This window comes from Haliaeetus albicilla, chromosome 3 (assembly GCF_947461875.1).
Source record: "Haliaeetus albicilla chromosome 3, bHalAlb1.1, whole genome shotgun sequence".
NCBI lineage: Eukaryota > Metazoa > Chordata > Aves > Accipitriformes > Accipitridae > Haliaeetus > Haliaeetus albicilla.
In genome coordinates, this window is record NC_091485.1 from 26,345,736 (window position 1) to 26,367,508 (window position 21,773).

General features: G+C 37.8%; 1 protein-coding gene across 2 annotated transcripts in view; it reads left to right on the forward strand.

Moving 5' to 3' along the window:
* Positions 1-16,329, forward strand: part of TTC39C (tetratricopeptide repeat domain 39C) — a 39,057-nt gene extending 22,728 nt beyond the window's left edge. The window contains exons 7-14 of one of the 2 annotated variants that reach the window (XM_069779179.1): positions 4,048-4,141; positions 4,988-5,107; positions 5,663-5,772; positions 6,452-6,575; positions 8,904-9,001; positions 9,924-10,028; positions 13,031-13,069; positions 13,718-16,329. In XM_069779179.1, the coding sequence (XP_069635280.1) occupies positions 4,048-4,141; positions 4,988-5,107; positions 5,663-5,772; positions 6,452-6,575; positions 8,904-9,001; positions 9,924-10,028; positions 13,031-13,069; positions 13,718-13,807 (780 nt within the window). In that variant the 3' untranslated portion in view covers positions 13,808-16,329. The remainder of the gene's footprint in view (positions 1-4,047; positions 4,142-4,987; positions 5,108-5,662; positions 5,773-6,451; positions 6,576-8,903; positions 9,002-9,923; positions 10,029-13,030; positions 13,070-13,717) is intronic. The other variant, XM_069779180.1, reaches the window with a different exon arrangement.
* Positions 16,330-21,773: the final 5,444 nt, after the last annotated feature.

Sequence of the window (21,773 nt, forward strand, 5' to 3'; positions counted from 1 at the left end):
AACTGTTCAAGTGTGGTATTGTGGCCAGTAGTGAAAGATGGGCATGGTGGTAGCATGGGAGAGGGCAGAGTAAAAGGTGGTGTTCTGAAATTTCCATATTTCTGCTTTTCAACTTGTAATTTTGCTTTCTCTTTTTTTTTTCTTTTTTCCTAATTGGCAACATTTTTTAAAAATCTCCCATCTGCTTTTTTAAATAGTACAAATCGCCCTGCTCAGAAATAGTTAAATAGATTGATAGCTTCATTTGGAGAGTGGTAAGGGTATAAAGCAAAAATAAAATATTTGACAAAATTATGAACTGGGCAAGAATCCTTCTCTTTCATTGGGAGCAGACACTGGGTGTGTACATATAAACAACAAGAAATCTCTGGGTTGGGACAAAAAAACATGGGTTCTGAGACTTGTTCTATAGACTTCAGTTGGTATAGGTGTGTGTTAAGAATCTGAAGGAAAAAGTACCAAATATTCCAGCTGATGGGCAAAACACCACTGAGGTGTGCTACAGTGTGTTTGCTGTGCAGGCTGGTGAAAATGTGCAGTGGAATTGTGGGCTTAAATGTAATGCTGACAAGTACCCTTGCTTTTTTAGTTAGGTTTTGGAGGCATCTTTGTATCAGTGGTATCATTTTTATTTAGGGGTGGGAGGGTGTGGCATGAAAAAGTAGACCAAGGGCAATAGTAGTAATCATTGAAAAGTTTTAAATGAATTTTATGGAATAAAGTCACAATGTTGTCTTAAGAAGTTTTCAGAGCTTGCGTAATGTCAAGGTTTATTTTCAGGAATTGTGCTGGCCTCCCTAGTTACTTGTTCTAGGCTATAAAATACAGAATCCTAGTTTTACTCTGTTGATTTTGTGACATGTCTAGGGAAGAATGGGGGGAGGGTGTTAAGGAATAGAAAATACAGGCTTTGAAATTTTTGTGTAGTGTCCTCCAGTGTAAATTGTCCCCTTTTAGATACTGTTTGCTGGTTTTCCCTTAATTATGAGCATGACTTCTTAAAAGCTTTACAAATTCATAGTGTTGCTAGAGAATAGAGAGGTCCTGGGAGAGGGAAAGTGTCCTGAGATTTCGTAACAACTCTGTGGGGAAACGTGTGTTGGCTTGGGAAGCTGCCTTGGCTTGGGAAGCTCTGTAGATGCTTAGTTGGTGAGTTGAGGTGGTTTTGGTTTTAATTTGAAGTCCAGAAATGTAAGATCGTGGTTCTCATATTAGCTTTGATAATCCTCTTCATAGTTATGTAGTTCTGTATATTACACATTTTATGGATTAATCTTTTTTGTCTTTGTATTATGTCCAAGAGAGGTATGAGTGATGTCTGTTGAAGGAATTACGTGTGTGTGTGTGTGTGTATATATTTTTTTAAATCTCAAGAACACCAATTTCAAGTGTCAGCCATGATGTCATACTTGTAGACTCTTGGGACTTTATAATTCTTTTTGTTTATTCTCTGAAACAGTAAACGGATAGTAATTAATTTATTTTAAGAATTAACACCAAGAGTAGAAATTCATATTCCATTAGTAAATACTCATATTCTAACAGCATGTTGTCACAATCCCTGGAGGTGATGGAAACTTTAATTATCAAGGAATGTCTCTGAAACATACTTATTGAGCTTGATGCTTAAGGAAAACTTAGGCAGATGTCAAAACACTTGAGAGATCTAGACAGAGAAATGGATTATAGAAGACTGAATATTCAGCTAACTGCACTTGTACATTACCAGGTGGTTAGTATTTCATGTGCTGCCCCAGGCTGGTATATAGCATTGCAGACAGTGATGTAATTGCCATTAGTCATTGTGTAGAATAACATGCCCTAAGTGATTTATATTTTTAAATATAAGTGATTTATATTTTTAAATATAAGTGATTTATATTTTTAAATATAAGTGATTTATATTTTTAAATATAAGTGATTTATATTTTTAAATGTTTAAGTTTTTTATGTTTTTAGATGGCAAAGTATCTTCACAGAGGACTAAATATTTAGGTTTGGTGGTGGGTTTTTTTTCATTTTCCTCAGAAGCATTCAAAACATAGATTTAGTGAACTTCTGAACTTCTTAGCACAAAGGTAAAGTTTTAAGCCAACATTACTTTACGTTATTTTTTTCTGCAAGATGGGGCTCCTACACGACTTCTGGGAAAGTAAGTGTTGGGGTGATGCAGCATTAGTGGAGTAACGTGTAGTGGAGAGAATGTGCTGCTACAAAAGTAAAAAATGCGTATGTTGCTCAGGCTCCCTGGTAATTTTGAGGGCAAACATAACTGACCTGTCTTTCTGTGTAGTATATTCTTCTGTCATGCCAACAAGCATCTTAGTCTAATCACCATTTTATTTTCTAAAGTGTACAGTGTTTATATTGGTACCGCTGTGGATCCCTTTGCTGGCCGTTGTGCTGTCTTGATGCAATATGTATGATTTACGGTTAAATTGTTCCTTAGCAACTAAAACAGTTTTCCCTGATGAGACAAAGAAGAAAATCTAATAAAATCACTTTAGAGCTCTCTGTGTGTGTGGTCTTAAGATACAACGCTGCAGATTTTTTGCAGGAATTTTTTTAATTCAGTAATGCTTGTGTAGATGACAGGTTTGCTTTTTCAAGGGTTTTTTTCACTTACATGGTTAGCCAGCAGAGAGTGGCTTAAAGATTCTTCTGCTGTATAAATTATTATAATTGTTTGTGAGAATAAATATAGGAATGCTATTCAAGCAGGTATAGGCCATATTGGGATATATTGTGTGTCTGCGTATAAAACTAATTAAATGTTGATTTGCATCCCCCCCTCTATGATGATTGTTGCAGAGAAGTCCCATCCTAGATGGGGAAAACTAGAAATTAAGGTAGTCAAAAGAACTGTCTTTCTAGGTCTTACAAAGCTGTCAGCCTCTTTTTGCTAAGCTGTTGGTAACTAATGATTTTATCAAAATGCGTTTTTATCTCGTGCCTTTTTATCTTCTTACATACCATATAGCATTTATGAATCCTCTATTAACTGTTGCTTAAAGTTGTTATTTGAGGGATGTGGAAAAAGGTGAAATAGTTCAAAATAAATTAAATTAAACTTTAAAGATACTCCTATTTTGCAGAAAGCTAAACTTTATTGTCAGATGCTAAAAATGTATGACTTTTAAAGGTGAAATGACTAATAAGAGTAGAAATGAGATTACTCAAAAGCTTACTGCACAAAACGAATTAATTTTGGACTTAATAGCATACAGAAGGAATACAGCCACTGATTTTTAAGGTTGAGAGATGATCTGAACTGTCTGTATGTTACTGGTGATCGTTACTACATTATTAAACTCCTCTACTATCCCCCTCCCCCCTTTTTTAACTCTGTAGTGTTCTACGTTTCTCTTTTTATGTGACTTGTAGAGTGCAAGTTCCTTACCATATGTTTTAATTCTTACTGTTGCACGTGGTGGAACTGATTGTTAGTACCTTGCAAGCAAATGCTTTGCATTCTTGTTTTTAAAGTTTCATTTAAATATAAATCTCAGTTGCTTTATATTAGTGATTCTTACTTCCCTTGTCTCTTATAATTTGGCTTTTTTATTATGTTTCATATCATGAATATGAAATAAAAAAATCTGTTCACTATGGGACTCTTCAAGATGCTCGTTTATCATTGTAAATAAAGGCTTTGTCACAATTTGCCCATACTTGCATTCAAAAGTGATGAAGTCGAGAGAGCTGGGAGGAGGGAAGACAGCCAAAGGAATTGGAGTGTGGAGCTGGTATATTGAATTAATATTAGCACTTCTCCATCAAACTGTTAGGTCTCTGCTGGGTTTTAGGTCACTTAAAATAATCTAGAGTCTGAAATGAATTTTGAGGTTTTCCTCTCAATGGGATGTTGTACCTCTTTCATCTAATCAAACCAGAGGCTGCAATCTGTAAGAGGCTTTTTTTAACCATATAGTTATTTTAAAATACCTATTAACAGAAATCTGAATGTTTTCTTTATTGAAATAAAATTATCCAACAAATTTCAAATTTCAGACATTGCAATTTTTTTTTTCCTTTCACTTTTGTTAGTGTCAAATCAATAGTGCCTTGACCTCATTTCATACTGCTTTGGAACTTGCAACAGACCAAAGGGAGATTCAACATGTCTGCTTATATGAAATAGGTAAGTTGGATATGTTTATACTATAAATAGCTCACTTTTAAGTTTAGACTAGCAATTTCAATAAACAAACTGGATTATTTTTATTAGGATTTTTAAAAAAGATTTTAGAATACTGGCCTTTGTCTTGGATTATGGTAATAATCCTGTCTTCTTGTGTGGGCGAGTAGAACTCAACAATTTTTCATAATTTTAGTTTTCTGAAAATACATAATTTTAGTTTTCTGAAAGGTGATGCAAAATCAGAGAGCAGACTGTAGAATCAAGGGCAAACTGTTCACCTACAGAACATTATTTAAAATGAGAAATTAATTAATCGGATTTGTCTGTGGAATCACCATTTCTGTGCCAAAAACTAATTGGTCTAGTGAAGCTTCACGGTTTGCAGGACCTATATTTCATGTTAATTTCCTTTTATCAATAGCAATATATGCTATATGTTCTTAACTGGCATACAAGTCTTTAGAGGGGAGAAGATATGTTGCTTCAAGCTTCAAATGTGTCTCGTTAAGGGATCTTGTCACTGTGGGCAAGAATAAGGGAGCAAGTAGCTTTGTAAGTTTCAGCATCCTACAAAATGTAGTATTTAAATAAAATTTAAAAAGAGAGCTTTTGGTGTCTGTATAGATTTGTTGTTGCCCTGAAGTGGATTCATTGTTTTGTATGGAATAATTCAACGCTTCCCAGTAAATTTAAACCAGGCTTTAAATGTATGTCATTGATTTGTTTTTAACTTTTCCAGTTATTGGTATAATTGTTAAACTAACTCCAGCTGTCATAGCAGACTGTGTGTTTCAGTAATTTTCGCACCAAATTTGAATTACTGTGCTTTCTCTGAAGTTAAATTAGTCTTGGTTTTAGGTTGGTGCAGCATGATAGAGATGAATTTCAAAGATGCGTTTGAATCCTTTGAAAGGCTTAAAAATGAATCCAGGTGGTCCCAGTGCTACTATGCTTATTTAACAGCAGGTGAGTATATTCAATGTGTTGGGTAAGTGGTAAATCAGTGATGTAATAAGGTTTTGGCACTGTTTTGTTTTGGGTAACTTACTAGTGCACACACTGCCTGCTGCTTATGCTGCTTTATGCCAGACTTGACTTACATAACTTTGTTTATGTAATGTATGCTTGCATGCACGCATGCATGTGCCTAAGTAATTCCTCTCTCCTCTCTCCCCCCCTCTCCTTCTAGATTTAGATACAATTATGATTGCCAGTGTGGTGACAGGTCGTATAACAGTGTATTGCAAAGATTTAATGAATAAATTCGTAGAGATTGGGTGGTATTAGTTTCTTCAGTGAGTACGAAAAGAGGTACTGACTTGTTAATGATCACAGAGGGTATCTGGGAGAGTTGGGATTTGCATGTTTGTCAAATCCCCAGTCTAGATCCTTTCTGGAAGTGTGGTTTGTTTTTTGGTTTTTTTTTTTTTTTTTTCCTGTGACCATATGATACCTAATCTTAATTTTTCCTTTTCCATATCCCAGCAGTGTTAAAACATTTTTGTTTCTGTGTCCTTGCAGTGTGTCAAGGAGCCACTGGTGATGTCAACGGTGCTCAGAATGTTTTCAAGGAAGTTCAGAAGCTTTTCAAAAGAAAAAACAATCAGATTGAACAATTTTCAGTGAAAAAGGTTTGGCTTAGTATAGGCTGACTTGTTTCAGTACAGTAAATTAGACTTGGTAATTTTGTTTGATTCTTTACCAGTATTTATTTTTTGAAGGATGTATCTGTTTTCTGCTGTGTTGCTTCTGTAGAATTAGTGGGAAGGATTCAGGTGGAAAAACAAGTGTCATGTATTTTAAGGACCTAGCAAAGGAAACATGAATTAGCTATTCACTTTACAACTAAAGTAATTATTAAAGATAAAAATGCACGATAGTGTAGTTGCTTTGGTAATTTTCCTTCTAGCTTTGCCTTTCTACTCCTTTTTATCTTGTCTTGTTTGTCAAAGCCTCAGTTCTTTTTGAAAGCTAGGAATTGTCCAGGATTTATCTCCCAAGTGATGATCTTGCAGATGTTACAGTTTCAGCATCCAGTCAGTGTGTACTTGGGATTGTGAAATACAGTAAAACAAATCAGGCTGCATACAAGGAAGCTTTAATTTTGATCAATATGTAAGCCCTTAAATTAATTGAAAGATTTTGCTTTTTAGTCTTAAAGTCTTTAAAGCTCAGTTATTACCAACTTTTATTTTCATAAAATTGTTGAATGCTTTCATGGAACCTTTAGAATTTCTGTTTGTGAATATTATGTTCCCTATAAAAGGACAGATGACAGATCTCCCTTCCCTCTTTCTCCCCACTTTGCAGGCAGATAGATTTAGAAAACAAATGCCGACCAAAGAGCTCTGTGTCCTGGCATCCATTGAAGTATTGTACTTATGGAAAGCCCTTCCAAACTGTTCCCTTTCAAACTTACAGCATATGAGCCAAGGTATAACATGGTTTCTTGATTTATTTATTTATTTTTCAATGAGGTGTATAATTTTCTTCTGTGAAGTAGCTGATTGTTGCAGTGTGAAAATTTAAACCTGTGTGTATGTGTCATAGCAAAACAGTTTGAGTAACAAAAGAATAATGACCCATTAAGACTCAGCTTAATGCTTAATTTTTACCATTCTTATAGGTTTTTGGGAGAAGTTTAAAAGCTTGCTGCATATAGTTGTTTTTTAATCAGTTGCATATGCCCATTGTTTAAAATGAAACAATAGCATGGTAGTTATTGTTCCAAGTCACCAAGCAAAATTTAACTCATTTAAACCTAGCTACAAAATAAAAAAATAAAACTACCAATTCATTTCTGCATGTCAGTTTTCTTCTAAGAGGAAATATGTAGCTTGTGAGGTTATCTATGACATAAGGGTTCTGTTTATCTTGGCTGCTGGGTCCATCTTACTGGTGAAAGGAGCATTTCATGGTTGCCTCTAAGTCACCAGTTGTCTTTGGATGTCTGTCACATGAAGTTTATGGTAGCAGTGTTTATCATGAAGTTTTCAGTACTCCTCCCTCCATCCAGCCATCAGTCTTGTTTGCATTCTGCAAATGGTTTCAAGTTATTACCTGCTCAGTTAGAAAATAAAACAAAAAATGTCTGCCACTGAGATACTTCCTTTTTTCAAATTGTGAAATTTTTGGGATTGTACATGATTTTTATGTTAAGCTAGAAAACTACCAGTCTTGAAGGCAAGAGTCAGGAGTAGTTGTGGGGTTTTGTTCTGTTTTTAATTGAAGACAATTTGTCCATTTAAATTGCGTGATGGCAGTGGGTTACATTCAGATCCCTAGTTTTCTAGTCCCAAAGGTAATTGGGAAGGCTTTAAAATTAGATTTACTTATATAAAAATAAATTTCAGGATTATTTTTCTGCCATTCGCCTTCGGAACAATCAGCTTTAGAGGTTGTGAAGAGTATGTACTTCTCTCCTGCATGCTCAGAAGCAGTGCAGATCTTCCTTGTATAAGCTTCTAGCCAGTGGTTCACATTTTAATGTGAAATAGCAGTATAGATTAAAATTCAGAGATACGCTTCTTGTAAATATGACACTGACAGATGTGTCTGCATCAGCAATCCCCGGTTGAAGATTTTCTGCACAATGAGAGTGTTATCGCTGTGCCTTATATGTGCATCAAGAATGATTAGATGATAGGGGATTTTTTTTTTTAAATTTTTTTTTTCCCCTTCTTCCTCTTCTCTTGAACAATTGGAGTATAATTTGCTGGGGCAAGTTTCCAGCCTTTTCCTCAGGGCTAGAAGCTGACTTAAAAGAATTAATTTGTATCCACATGTATCTCTAAGTAAAATGCCAAGTAACTTGAGACTTGGGATACAAGCGAGAGTTGACAGCCTTGTGTATTGTGTAGTGTCCAAATACTTCATGCAGCTAACTCTTAGTTATTCGTAGGTGGCTTATCTGGGTTGTGGCTTAACTCTGTTGTGAATGCAGAGCTAGTTAAGGTCTGGCAGGGTTTATGAGGTGAGGCAGAGTGTGAAGTTAAAGGAGCTCTGCTGCTCCAGGCACAGCAGTTCGGCTCCTTTTGAAGGGATTAAAAGCCCTGCGGGCCTCCCTGTATCCTGGACTTTCTGGAAGCAACAGTGCAGACAAGTGCAAATGGCTCCTCATGGAACTAGCCTTGATTTAACAGAGCTGGCGCTAATAAGCTTGATCAAAATGGAGCCTGATGCATCTAGAGACAGTTATGTGCAGCGTGATTCAATTCTTCCTGGAAACAGGGCACTACTCAGCTGAGGCACAGTCTGTCCCTGGATTGTGGACCAGCTAAGGTCTGGCAAATAAGCATTATCCTCTGATCAGCATTGAGAATTGTGATGCCAAAATATACTAGTCTGGGCTTTTAAGTCCAGTACAGATTTTTGTGTGTCTGTCACTTGGCTTCAGTTCAGAACAAATTAGCTTTGTCTGAACTGCTTGCCCTGTGCTCCTTGCAACTTGGACTATGTATTTTTTCTTTCAATATCTGGGACAAACCAGTTTCCCATAACACCAGAAGGAGATGATTGTTTCTTAACTTTACCTTTTAGTGGATATTTCAAAGACCAGTAGAGAAAAGGATTCTCCTTACAAGAACACACTAACTGCGTGTTGTATTTAAAAGAAACCAACTTTGATTTATATAAGTGTTACTAGCATCTCCTTTTTCTGGTTAAATTTAATCATCAGACTAAAAGTCAGCATAGACCACAATTCTTGTCTAAGGAAGGATTTCAATCCATCTTGTTTGTTTACCGGAATCTTTTCATTAAGCTTGTCAGGATGTTGATGATTCATCAGCTGTTGGTTTGAGGAATTTGCTTCTTGGTGCCATACACAAATGCTTAGGAAATTCTGAAGATGCTGTTCAGGTAAGTTGTTAAATGGTAATTTACACCATTAATTTTATGAGCTATTCTGTTAAACAGTAAATATTGTTGAGTAAGAGTGCTAAGCAAGCCATTAGTTTTCAGTGCTGTTGGAACTCACGAAACAGAATGATCAACGGAGTATGTCAGGTTCTTTTCAAATCTTGTGGTTTAGCATATCTTCATCACATTCTGTGTTGTAAAAGTAATTGGTTATGTTGAACGAACATGGCAGCTACAGTAGCTTGTAGGAGCAAGAGTTGAGGGAAAGCTGGGAAAAAGCACAGGAAAGTTCTTGCTCTGCTGGATTTACTTTGTCCAACAAAGAAAGTTCAACTTTAAAAAACAAAATAACTTGGATATTGACCTTACCAAGACATAGGTTTGCCGCTTCTCCTCTAGACCTATTAGACACTGAGAGCACATACCAAAGAATAATTTTACCACTGCTCCAGGCTTTGATCTGTAGGCACAACTTTTTTTTCCTCCCCCAAATAGAATGCAATTCACAAAAGCAACAAGGGAGCTGATGCTGGCTTTTCCTCTCTTCCCCACCCCCACCCCACCCCTGCAACTTCTCTCAAGTGTATGTTAAATAATCTGGGTGCTTAACTTCTGATGTTAAAGTTCCATGTTAGATCTAATATTTTTTCAGTATGAAGGTGGGAAACTCTTGAAACAGTCAATATATTACTTTGTAAAAATCCAAGCAAATAATTTTGCTTTGATACGGCAGTGTTGGTAAAAATGTCTGGGTCCTTGCTTAAAGAATCTTTACCACTGGAAATTTTTAATGTATTCTCATTTTAGCTTTGGGCTAATTTCTAGTGCTTAAAGTTGAATGGTGCTTCTGGATTTTTTTAAGTATCAGTCAATTTTATTGTATGACTGCAATCTTTTTTTTCTTTTTCCTTAATTTTTATAGTTCTTTCAGCGAGCTGCTAAAGATGAACTGTGCCGTCAAAACAACTTATACGTCCAGCCATATGCTTGCTATGAACTTGGCTGTCTTCTTTTAGACAACCCAGAGGTAATAGCATAACCTATTTTTAAACTCTGAAAATTATGATGGGGAGTCAACATATCGCTATACAAACAATGAATCAAAGTTTATAGGTGATAATGTATGTAAAGTTTTAAAAATGTGATTTATACCTACCATAAAGAAACTTACTACTTTCATTTTTTGCAAACCAAGAAATGCAGTGTGTTTTAGGTAACATCTTTATTTTTCAGTATCAAGAGCTATAAGGAGATTCTGAGGAGCTTAGAGTATCTGTCAGTTAACACTGCAGTGACTTGTTTTGTTGTTACTGGATTTTATTTTTACATAAAAACCAGAGCCTGAGACTCTCTGGGATTCTTCAGGGCAGTTGTTACATTCCTGACCATTAGTGGTGTCTTTCATTAGCAGTAAAACAAACATGTCTGCAAACCTACAGCAAGCAGTAAAGCAAGAATTTTGATGAGTGTAGCACCACGTTGTTTTGATTATTATTTAGTACTTTATGCTAAAAAGCCCCCGCAAAGAATTTACTTTCCACCTTTCTGATCATGCCATGATGCCCATTTTTTCATACTTACAGAAACAGTATATTTAAATACTGGCATATGCAAATACTTCTATCATCCCTCAAGACGCAAAGACCTCTCCCCCTTCACTTGCCTTAGTGTTCCTGCTGCTGGTGACAGCAGAGGCCTGACACGAATGCCTTGGGTAGGCAGGGAATTGTTGTCTGCAGGTGGTATTTAGTGTGGTGAATGCCTAGGATCCTTTTCTTACATATTTAATTTCCTGTTGGATGCTGTTCAAGATCAAAGATTACCTGTAGTTATCCTTTCCAAATAGAATTTGATGCCTTTCTAAAATAGCTCCATGTTCTCGGGATCAAACTTATATTTGGAACTATATGGTATTTGTCAAAAGTCTTTTTACGTTGGGATTATTTATCCCCACTCTTAGGACAGATATCTTCCTAACCTCACACATCAGTGCATCTTGGAAACCTAGCTGGACTGAGGGCACGCATACTATTGTACTATTTCATTGCAGGGAATATATAAGTAAAGTGATTTCAGTCATTTAAATTCCTGTGAAGCTGTATGTGTTGGCGTTTTAGCATTCACTCTGATGTGTAGTGAGGTTGTCGTTGTTCAGGATGATGAAAATAATTCACCTGGCTTTCAGACTGTCCCAATGGCTTGGTTGATGATACATTTGATCGTTCGGGTCTTTGCACATACCCTGCCTCCTAGGGAGCCCAGAGTATCTTAAACTAGGGCAACTTCTGCACTACTCCTGGTGCTTTTTCCCTCCTCAAACATGTAACACCACTCACTATTTGGAGTCTGTGCTGCTTTATGTAGTACTTCCTGAATCAGATTGCATGTTAGGGGGAAGCGGTTACAAGGTAGTGACTTGAACCCCCACATCATTGTATGTAGTGTATAAAGTAGTTGGGCTAATAGTATCTCATATTCTTAAGAATCTGTTTTCAGTTGTTTTTAATCTTGTCAGATTTAGTCATCTGAGCTGAACCTATCCATTAAAGAAGGAAGGAAAATCTTTCAATAAAAATTATTATCATGACAAAGGACAAGACTAGAGAAAATGCTTTTTAAAATAATAGTTTTATTTTGAAAACCCTGCTGCCCTATGACTTAGAACTGGGCCTTGAAGCCTGGTAGGGAGGTCTGAGTCCAGTAATGTTCTTGCTGCCCTTTTTTCCACGTTCATATTTAAATTTGATCATGTCAGGTGTCTCTTAAAAAAAAAAAGCGTGGTGGGTAGTGAAGTTGTCTGAAGATTTTGAGAATGTGGGAGCACTCCTTCGTTCCTGCTTTATGTGTAGTATGTGCACATAGTAACTGAACGTGCTTCATGTGGGGTGTTTGAGGACTGAACAAGCCTCCGCTTGTAGCTGTACTGAGAAGCTATGGTAGCGCTTAGTATATGAAGGACATGCAGGAAACTCCCTCTGGTGGCACTCGGACAATTAGGGAGGTAAATGATGCTTGACTTGAATAAAGTGGGACGGGGTGGGGAAAAGCAAGAGCTAGAATTAGAGGCGAGTGGATGCTGTTTATAGAAAATTCCATTTACTAGGTGAGGTGTCATGCAAGAGCTCTATAATGATTAAGAAAGAGAAGGGAATAGGGTTTTATAAATCACATTTGCCTGAGAGGCTGAGCTTATTAAAGACCTGAGCAACAGATACAGATATGAATATGCGTGTTAGTATAAAAAACATACTGTTATTAAATTTACTTTAAAATTACTCATAATTACATATTTGATTTATCACGTCATCTGAATCATCTTTGTTATTGTAAACTTAGTTCTTATCAAGTTCTTTAGGTTTTTAATATGGTTACGTCAAGAAGTTTACAGATTTTTTTGTAGCTCTTTTAGACACTGAATGTAATTTAACCAATATAAATACATATGTTCATATTCATATATTTTAATAAGAAAAATTATTTTTTCCATCTACTTATAAGGCAGTTGATTATTTATTTGTGAGGCTTAAAATAAAAATGTACTGTATGATAAGAAATAAAACATAAGCTTTTCAGTAGTAAATATTAATCTGCAAATACATATATTTTTCCTTAAGAGTTTGAAATTGAGGTTTCTGAAACAACTTTAAATGCTTAAAATCCTGTAACTTGTTTTGTAAATAAATGGCTTAAACTTTGGTTAAGAAACAAAAATTACTCTATTGATCAATTAAGTCATTTATCTGTAGCCTCATTTGTTTCCCTGAGCATTGTTGTAGCTCACCATCATCAGTTGCAACTTGCATTTAGAGCTGTAATTTCTCCTTTTCTGTAGAGGACCAGAAATATGTAATACTGCATTTCTTGGGTGCCTCATTTGTGTTTATAGTTTCCTAATCTGAGAGGTTTTTGTCTCCTCAGTATCTTGTTTTCAAGATAGAGATGCTATTCTGGACTGACCAGGCCATATACTTAAGATATTTTCTGTAACGTTTGCAATGCATTTCTAATGCAATGTTTGTCTTTTTGTAGACTGTGCCAAGAGGCAAAACCTTACTTCTCCAAGCCAAGGTAAAAACTAAGACACTTTTAAATTTATCTTTCTGAGATGAGGGCACTTGAGAGGTGGTGTTTTGGGGGGTTTGGGGCCGGGGGGGTGGATGTTAAGTGTCAGTGTCCCTTACCTATAATCTACAACTTTATCATGTAGATAGACATTAATGTATATGATACACATTCATGTATTTTACATAGATGTGTATTTCTATGTCAGTCGTAGCACAGAAATCACATTAGTGAAGTGTTAGAACCTTGCCAGGTGTTTCAACTAAGATTTGGCTGCAGAAAGTTTGAAAATGACAGCTCTCCACTCCTTGTCTGTTCCAATTGGTTCCTGCCTTGGGCATGTGGGGATTTTCTAGAGCTTTTGGACTTGCAGAAATTCCTAGGTGCTGTTCCAACTACATGGGATCCAAACAGCATGTTGGAAATGAAAGCTTTCTGCAGTCTTCACGAACATGGATTTTCTGTAATAATTCTGTTACTTTGGCTAACGCGGGGATATTGCAACATGCAATGAATCTCCAGTTCACCTCTTCTCTTCTGTCTGTTTTGTAACATGACTTCTTAAGCATTAGTAGTAAAATTATCTTCATATCATAAAGTGAAGGAGGCTAATAGTTACATGCTTGCTTTTTTTTTTTTTTTTTTTTCTCCCAGGAGGAATTTAGTGGCTATGACTTTGAGAACAGATTGCACGTCCGCATACATGCAGCCTTAGCCTCTCTAAGGGAGGTAGTTCCACAGTGACAGACAGGAGGTCTTGTTGTCCTTTCCCACAGTTTCTGCACTTTAAGATGAAGCAGAAGAAAGAGCTGTTGGGAAGACCAGCTTTTCTTCTGAAAAACCACTTGTGCCAGAGACACTTTCCTAGTATGGTCAGAGTTGGTATGGCTTAGTAAACATTACAATTGTAACTAAAAGTAAATCAACCAGGAAGAAGGTTAAGTGACCTTGTGTTTTTTAACTCTTCAGTTTTTATTCTGTTTAAACCAAGCTGAAGACAATTGCTTGTAACTGTGGATAAGCCTAAATAAGCACACATGATTTACTTCAACAATATTGGCAGGTGTGATTTTTACCTTTTAAAATAGATCTAGATCTAAAATATGACAAGGGGAGCACTTCTGTTTTGATTAGAATAATACAATAAAAGTAATCACTGTAAATGTTGAAGTTGGGAATAGTCAGAACACTTTTTTTTCTTCAAGCATTAGCCAGTGCACGGGAGGAGAAAAACAGTTGAGCTGCGAAAAGCAGATCTTACTAAATTTCAGTGGCTTATGTCAGTGACTTCATGATGACTAATGTGTGAATTTTAAACCTCACATCTCCTTCCATTCTTCATTCCTTCCCTCCCAACCCAGCTCACACTTGTGATATAAATTATGTCAATAGTTAGGATCTCTGCTTCTGGAACATTCCAGCCAAATACTTCCTTTGTTTGACATACAATTACAGTGTGGGCAGTTCTTATTTCTGCTCTTAATATTGTGAACTTTATGTTAAAATACATATGCCAGATACAGTAATTTTACATATTTTATACTCAAACTGCTGAGTCTTTAGAGCAGTGACCTTTAAAGGTGTTGAAAAACCCAACCAAACAAAACACAAAACCAAAAATCTACTTTGGTAATTATACCAATACTACGATATCCTAAGTCTCGATATGGTATTCCAAACCTGTGGTGTTAAGATATTGAAATACCTCGGAGAGCTTACAACTTCTATTATGACCATAGAATTTTTGATACTTGGCCATCTGTGTGCTCATCTGTAGCTTTTTTTTTTTACTTTTGTCTGTAATATGTAGTATCTCCTTATGTTTTATATTCAGTTAATATCATATTCTAGGAAGGTAAATATTTTTTTAAAGAAGCTTATGAATGGAAATCTGACCAGAAAGTTAGTTGATGTTACTTTGGAAAGCTAAGAAAACTGGATATCCTTGGAAATAGTGATCCAAAAGCCTTATCTTTACTTTGGTCAGGTTGCCTTAAACAGTTCCTTAGCTTACTTTTTTTTTTTTCTTACCTTTTTGTAAATATGTTGCCAAAGTTTTAGACCTTGCCCACACCTAACCTTCATTGATTTGCTTTTGAGGTTGCATCTAAAGCAAGACTGATATGGAGGAGAAAAGTAATAGCCTATTTGGTAGGCCAAATGAAACGGTTGAGACACTTCTATTTCTCTCTAGAAATACACAGTTCCTGCTATGAAAGGCATTCCTAGAGCAGTTAAACACTTCCGTTGCAGTTCCTGAAGGAGATGAGAGACTCTTAACTCTTAAAAAAGCAGTTTTATTTTTCTATAATCTAGGTGTGTTACAGATAGTACACTGGGTTTTTTATTCAACTTTGACAGTAATACTGAGTCATAAGTGAGTGTTCAACCTTATTTGGTCAATCCAAATAAGTATTGACTAGAAAACAATATATTGTATATATAGTGATTACTTAGAATTCAAATAATGATTTTAAAAATGGGCTTTAATGTACTTGAAATCTTATTTTGTCCTACCTGACTTTTAATGTTTTGCAATCAGAGACACAGTCCCTTCTGGGTAATGAGCTAGAAACGGTACAGTTACTGACAAAATTCCTTTTAAATACACTGCATAAATATAATGTGAGACTAGGCTGTTCAGGACACAAAGCACCTGCATGCGATTTGTGTTGGGATATCTAGGGTCTACATACTTGGAGGTAGCTAGCAAATTGTAGTAAATTTACTAAAAGGCCTGTTGTTCTCACCAGGCCAGGAATGGTTATGGAAAGACACTATATATTCATATAACAGTTCAGCTCTGTGCAAATTGCAGCTTTTCTGTGGATTTAGCGAATCATCACTGAAATAGAACTATCTGTTTCTGTTATTTTTTTTTTTTCCTCACTTCGTAGGAGAATCTCCTACATTGTAAATGTCAGAATTATTTTTTATGTTAGATTGTGCCTGTGATGAGAAAAATTTCAATGGTATTTTGTGTAAACTGATAAGTTTTTATACTTTGGAACTCGGAGGCATGGTCTAATAGCAATAATGGAATATGCATCTTGCTAGTTAATATGTTAAGACTGTCTTTACTGGGTCAGGTATTTTTGTTGATGTTGATGCAGTTTTTATCTCAATATGACTCATTTCAAATAAATAACTAGCATTTTTAGATGTCACAAGGTGGCATATTTATTGTGATGTACTGTAAATGTTGTTAATTTACAGAACTTGCACTTTTATATTTCTGAGTAAAATTAAAAGAAACGTGGACATGAGTTTTGTTCCCTTGCTCCTCGAATTTGTCTTTTAATTGGTCGCCTCCTGAACAAGATGGTATCAAGTATTGGGAAAACTTCTGGGATGTCAAGTGACTCTGTAACAAAGTTTTCTAGTCAGCAATTACCTCAGCCTTTGTTCTTCCAGTATAATTACAGTCTCTTGGTTTAGAAAGCGAGTTACATGTGTCATGTTGAGATCAACCGTAGAGTGAACAAGGTTTAAGATGCGATTTTAAGACATCAAATTTACTTGTTCATCATTAAAGAAAAGAAACCACACACAATTGTATTTGTTGTATTCCTACACCTTTGAAAAATGTTTCTAATTTACTCTAAAGCACTTTAATTTCTTCTCTCTCTGACTTTGAATGCTTGTTTCATATTCTAGTTATGCTTTATTCTTAAATAAAATTCCCTAAATGTTGTATTGAACTGCTTTTCAATTTACAACAATCTGATTGTCTTTCCAACAATTGATTGTAGTCATATTTAAAACTTGCTCTGTAACTGTTTGAAGAGGAAGTGTGTTATGTTAGTGTAGAGCTCTGTGCGGTGTTGCAAGGGTGCTCATTGAACCTCTTGGGAGTGAAAGCAGGGTAGCCTAAAAAGGACACTCAAATTCCCTTTCCAGTCATCATTACAAAATACTAACAGTGGTAGCAATCACTTTCATGAAAAATTATGCAATCCCAAACCAGTATTACTAAAGCTAAAGTAGTAAATTTATACTTAGCTGTCTTTTGAGGCAATTGGGCAGCCAGGGGCATCTGACTAGTACACCTGTCCTTGGCTCAGCAGGGGTCCTGCAGGCAGGTGAGAGCACAAATGTCAGACTCCCCTGAAATTTAGGAGTAAGAAGTACAGGTATATGGACTCTGATCCTTCATCCTGAAGGAACTGTGTGACAAATTATTTTATATAAATTAGGAGTTCAGAAAAAAAGGCAGGACAGGGAATTGTTTCTCTGCTAATTGCAGTTTGAGTAGATGCTTATGCAATATTGTCTTGTATTCTAATGTTTTGAGGTGAGCTAGAAAATACTGCTTCAAAAGCTACTTCTATCTGGAAAAGTTGACTTGCAGGAGATAGAAATATACAGACAAGTTCCAGCTCTGGTTCATTTTGACCAAAGAACAATTAAAACACAGTATTCTATACAGAGATTCAGAAAGCACAAGAACCTGCTGTTTCTACACTGAGTTATTGGTATCTATATACAATAGTCTTAATTTACGCAAAAGCAAATTCTTGTATTTAATTAGCCAGTGTACCAGATGCACTGGAAAAAACATTGGGTTCTTTTACAGAAGGCTTAACTTTGTCACTATGTTGCAAAACTATTTTTCCCTGACCTTCAAAACTTGTACAATTAAACAGTTATAACAGTGTGCTCTTGTTAGTAGATGGCAAAAAGTGATATTCTCACTCCTCCTCCCCATCCCTGTTTCTTACCAGACAGTAAGAAATTCAGCTTGAGGCAGGCTTTCCAGAGTTAAACACTGAACTATTTCTAATTTTGACCAATTTTTTTAATGTACATTTGGACCCCAAAACTGGACCCAGCATAGGTTACCAGGGTAGGTGCACACTAGAGTTGCGTATTGCCTCCCTGATTCTGCTCAGAATCTCTTTGCGTAGTTACCCAAGATGTTCATGACCTGCTTAGCCCCTGTGTTTTAAACACCAGTGTGTTTTAGCCACGGGGAGTTCATGTTCAGTTGTCTTACTGTTACCCCTAATTTTTTCACTGCTGCTTTTTCCAAAATGTTGTTTATCTTTTGATGTGACTTCTTCCAAGATGGTGTTCCAGTCAAGTAATCTGTTAAGCTCACCAGGACTGGCTGGTCCTCAGTGTTTCAGTTATTTTTTTGGCAAGCTGTGCTTACCTGTAGGAGATGCCCAGAAGGGCTCCCAGGTGAAAAGGTGGGGGGGGGGACACGACACGGACAGGGGACAAAACGCTCATTTGAGTTGGATATTTGAGAGGGGAAGGGAGGGAGAGAGAGATTGTTGGACTTTGCTGACAAAAAATGTTTACGTAGTAAATGCCTCCCAGTCTTTCACTAAAGCAATATATTTACTGTATTGAAAAAGATAATTGTACTGCTGGCACATACGCTTCTCCCCACTTGTAGCAAAGGCCCCGATGAAGGAGAAGACCGAGTCAGAGAGATATGCATAAAGACACCTTAAATAAAAACAGTATTTTGTACCTTTGGTAGGAAAAGCAAGAAGGTTTTCATGGAGACTTTTGTACATGAATGCAACCCCCCACTTAGAATTCAACTGAAGTCTGGCAGGTAGAAACACGAAGATGGTGCTTGCAAAAAATGCAAGTCCTCTTCTCCCGCCTATTTAGCTGAAGCTTTGAAAGATTATTGCAAGTTAAAAAACCCAAACAGAACACCCCCTATGCGCCCCCAACCAGAGTGACTCATTAACCTGTTGTGAACTATCTCATGAAGAGTTAATGAATGACCTGGTGCTTTTTTGGGCAGAAAAATAAGGCTTATGTGGGACCTTGATTTGCTGAACCTCTGTCCAATCTCTATCTTCTAAGACTTTAACATTAGAAGCTGTTACTTATGCAGGTGGGGCGAAGGATGGTGGGACAAGGTAGTTACCTTCAGAGGGGCAAACTGCTCTTAGGCTGACAGGCTCTTCAGTTTGGGGCTCAAGGGGCAACATCTTTTAGTAGAGTGGCTGGTACACTTCATACGATGGATTTACTCTAGATGGCTCCCCAAAATGGCCTTCAGGTTCCAGCACAGTGAATTAGTTTCCAGACACTTTTTTTCCTATAGCTGCTCTTAAGTTTCAGACAGACACACTTTTATGTTAGGGGCTGAAGGCTTTTTAAATATGTAAGGATGTTTATGCTTCTGTTCTGTTACCTCTGATAATTTTTTCTGTTGTTTGTGACATCTGTACTTAAACATCTTTGAAGCTTTTGCTGTGCAGAGTTTGTAGACCTAGAATTTTGGAAGTTTTCAAAAGAAGCAAGTTTACAGGTTATCTCCTGGTGTGTATTCATTGAGGATGGTTTCAAAGTAACCACATGACTGCCTTTGCACCCAGGTATGTTTAATGCCTTTATCAAGTCCTGTTTCTTCTGTATGGTCTCCATACAGAAATCTAGAGTTCAGATTACTATCCTGACTCCATAAATGATACATTTTCTAGTCCTTGTATATGTTCTTGAAGTATATCTTATTCTTTCTATAGGAAAGCTATTCTGCCTAATTTCATAAGTCATAGCATATTCATATTTAACTTTTTTAATACTATGGTCTGTGTTGTCACTCACCAGGACAGATGAGCTATTGTGAGAAGTTTTCTCAGTGAGAAATTACTTTTTAAGGATTCTTTTGTGGAAGAAGCATTTTGTGGTGGGTTTACCATTAACATATTTCCAGTGAACTAACTTGAAAGTGATATGGTATTCTGTTAATTTTAAATGGCCTATTATGAATACATTACTTACTAAAGGAAGCTGTTGTAGATAGTCTAAATGCTTTAGCAGCAATGATGCTTGAGCCTTAAATCTTCAGTGCTATTGGAACGCCCCTCGGGTTTTTGTAGAGATGCAGACATCCAGGAATGCAAGAGCGGGTAGGTAGATGATGGTTTTCCAACTTTGATGTACGCTGATCTATAGCATTGTTGGTGGATAAAACTTTTTATCCTACAGCAGACTCCTGATTATGGCTTGTCCCCGTGATTTTCCTGTGTTCGTGATCCTCAGAAACACGGTGCTAACCTTGAAAATATGGCACTATACAGTTACCTTTTTTGTGCTTTTTCTATTGGAAGAGAAAATGATCTTGTGTGTATCCGCTGAAAATGCGTACTAGAAAGCAAATGCTACGTGTGGGGCTGTTGAGCTTTGTTAGGAGTTTTACCCTTGCAGTCGTAAGGTTCTGCAGTATGAACAGAGCTGCATTAAAGAAAAATCTTGTTTCTCTTTGGGTGTAGCTGCTGTGGCTGAGGAGGGTATGGTCCCCAGCCATTTGCTCTGACCTTCTGCCAGAGGTCACCACAGAACATCGCTTCTCAGGTGCTATATTTTGCAGTCTGTTAAGTTGGTTTAAATCCCTTGGGTGTTGTACGTCACCTGCCTTAAAAGGCCAGGTTGCGAACCAGGGGATGGGTCTGTGCACCCACCCCACTCTACCATGGCTGGCGGAGGGGTGGGAGGGATGTGGAATCGTCTGAAGTTATCACGACCCAAGACCGAGCACAAAGTTACGCTCTTCCTGTGCCGGGAAGAAACGTCTCTGGCTTGGCTGCCTGCTGCTGGTGAGGAGAACTGGTGTTTTTTCAGCAAAGGTGAAACGCTTCCTCAGAGGGGTTCTGCCTGCGCTGTGGGTTCAGCCAGGTACACGCTTGAAGGCCAGTCAGCAGCAGAAAGCCGGAACGGGTTTCGTGGTAGCGTGGGACGGGAGAAAAGGCCGTGGCTGGCAGGGCACAAGGGCTGTGGGCGCAAGCGCTTCCCCCGCGCCCTGTGGCAGGCGGCACCCGTGGGTGCTCGGCCTCGCACCGCTTGACCTGAGCGACGGCAGCCGCAACTCTGCACTTCGGTCTTAAAATGTGTTATTAAAAAGGTTATAAATAGAGTTGTGCGACAACGGGAATCAAGGTGTTTATTGCAGGAGGACAGCCCTTGCTGATGAGCGGCAGCGTCACCAGGCCGTGGAGTGCTCTGGCTGCCCAAGGATAAATTTTAATTGTGTATTTTGCCTCCTGCTCCTTCTTGTAGCCCTTTCTGACCAGCAAACAGTAGCACAGGAGCGCAGACGGTGACAGCTGCAAACCTCAGCACTGCCGCCACACTGCGCAGATGATGACGCAAGGGCACTGTGATGTCATGCCCTCCCAGCTGGGTGTGGTGGCCCTGGGCACTGGTGGGAAGCCGGGACGAGGAGAGAGCAAGTACTGGTGGGGATGGAGGAGGAGGAGGGGAGAGGAAGAAGTGTCCTGTAAACTTCTTGAACACGAACGGCTTTTGTGGCTCGTGGGATGGTGCTTTTGGTGGGGTTTATCTTTAAAAAAAGGGAACTCCAGGCATGGGTTTGAATTCATATCGTGGTTCCCTAGTCAGCTGGCCCCCCCGGCCGTGCCCCCTGCTGCCTAAAGGTGCAGAAGGGGAGTAAAGGATTTGGTGACTGCAAATGGTAAATGCCCCCTTGAAGTTAAAGGGGTGTTTGGGAAGGGGTGGAGGAGGGTTATTGATGGCATGGCAAGGGATGAGCAGCTGCCATCACGCTGTCGGCGTTAGACACTTCATGCCGGGGTGGGGTAGACGCTCAGCCAAGGGGTTCTGTTTGTACAGATGGGAAACCGTAAGCCAACTTGAGTGGGTGAAGATGCAGTCTTCAAAGATCGGGCTGATTGTTCCACACGGCCTCAAGACCCTGCTTGAGGGAGTGAGCCGGGCTGTC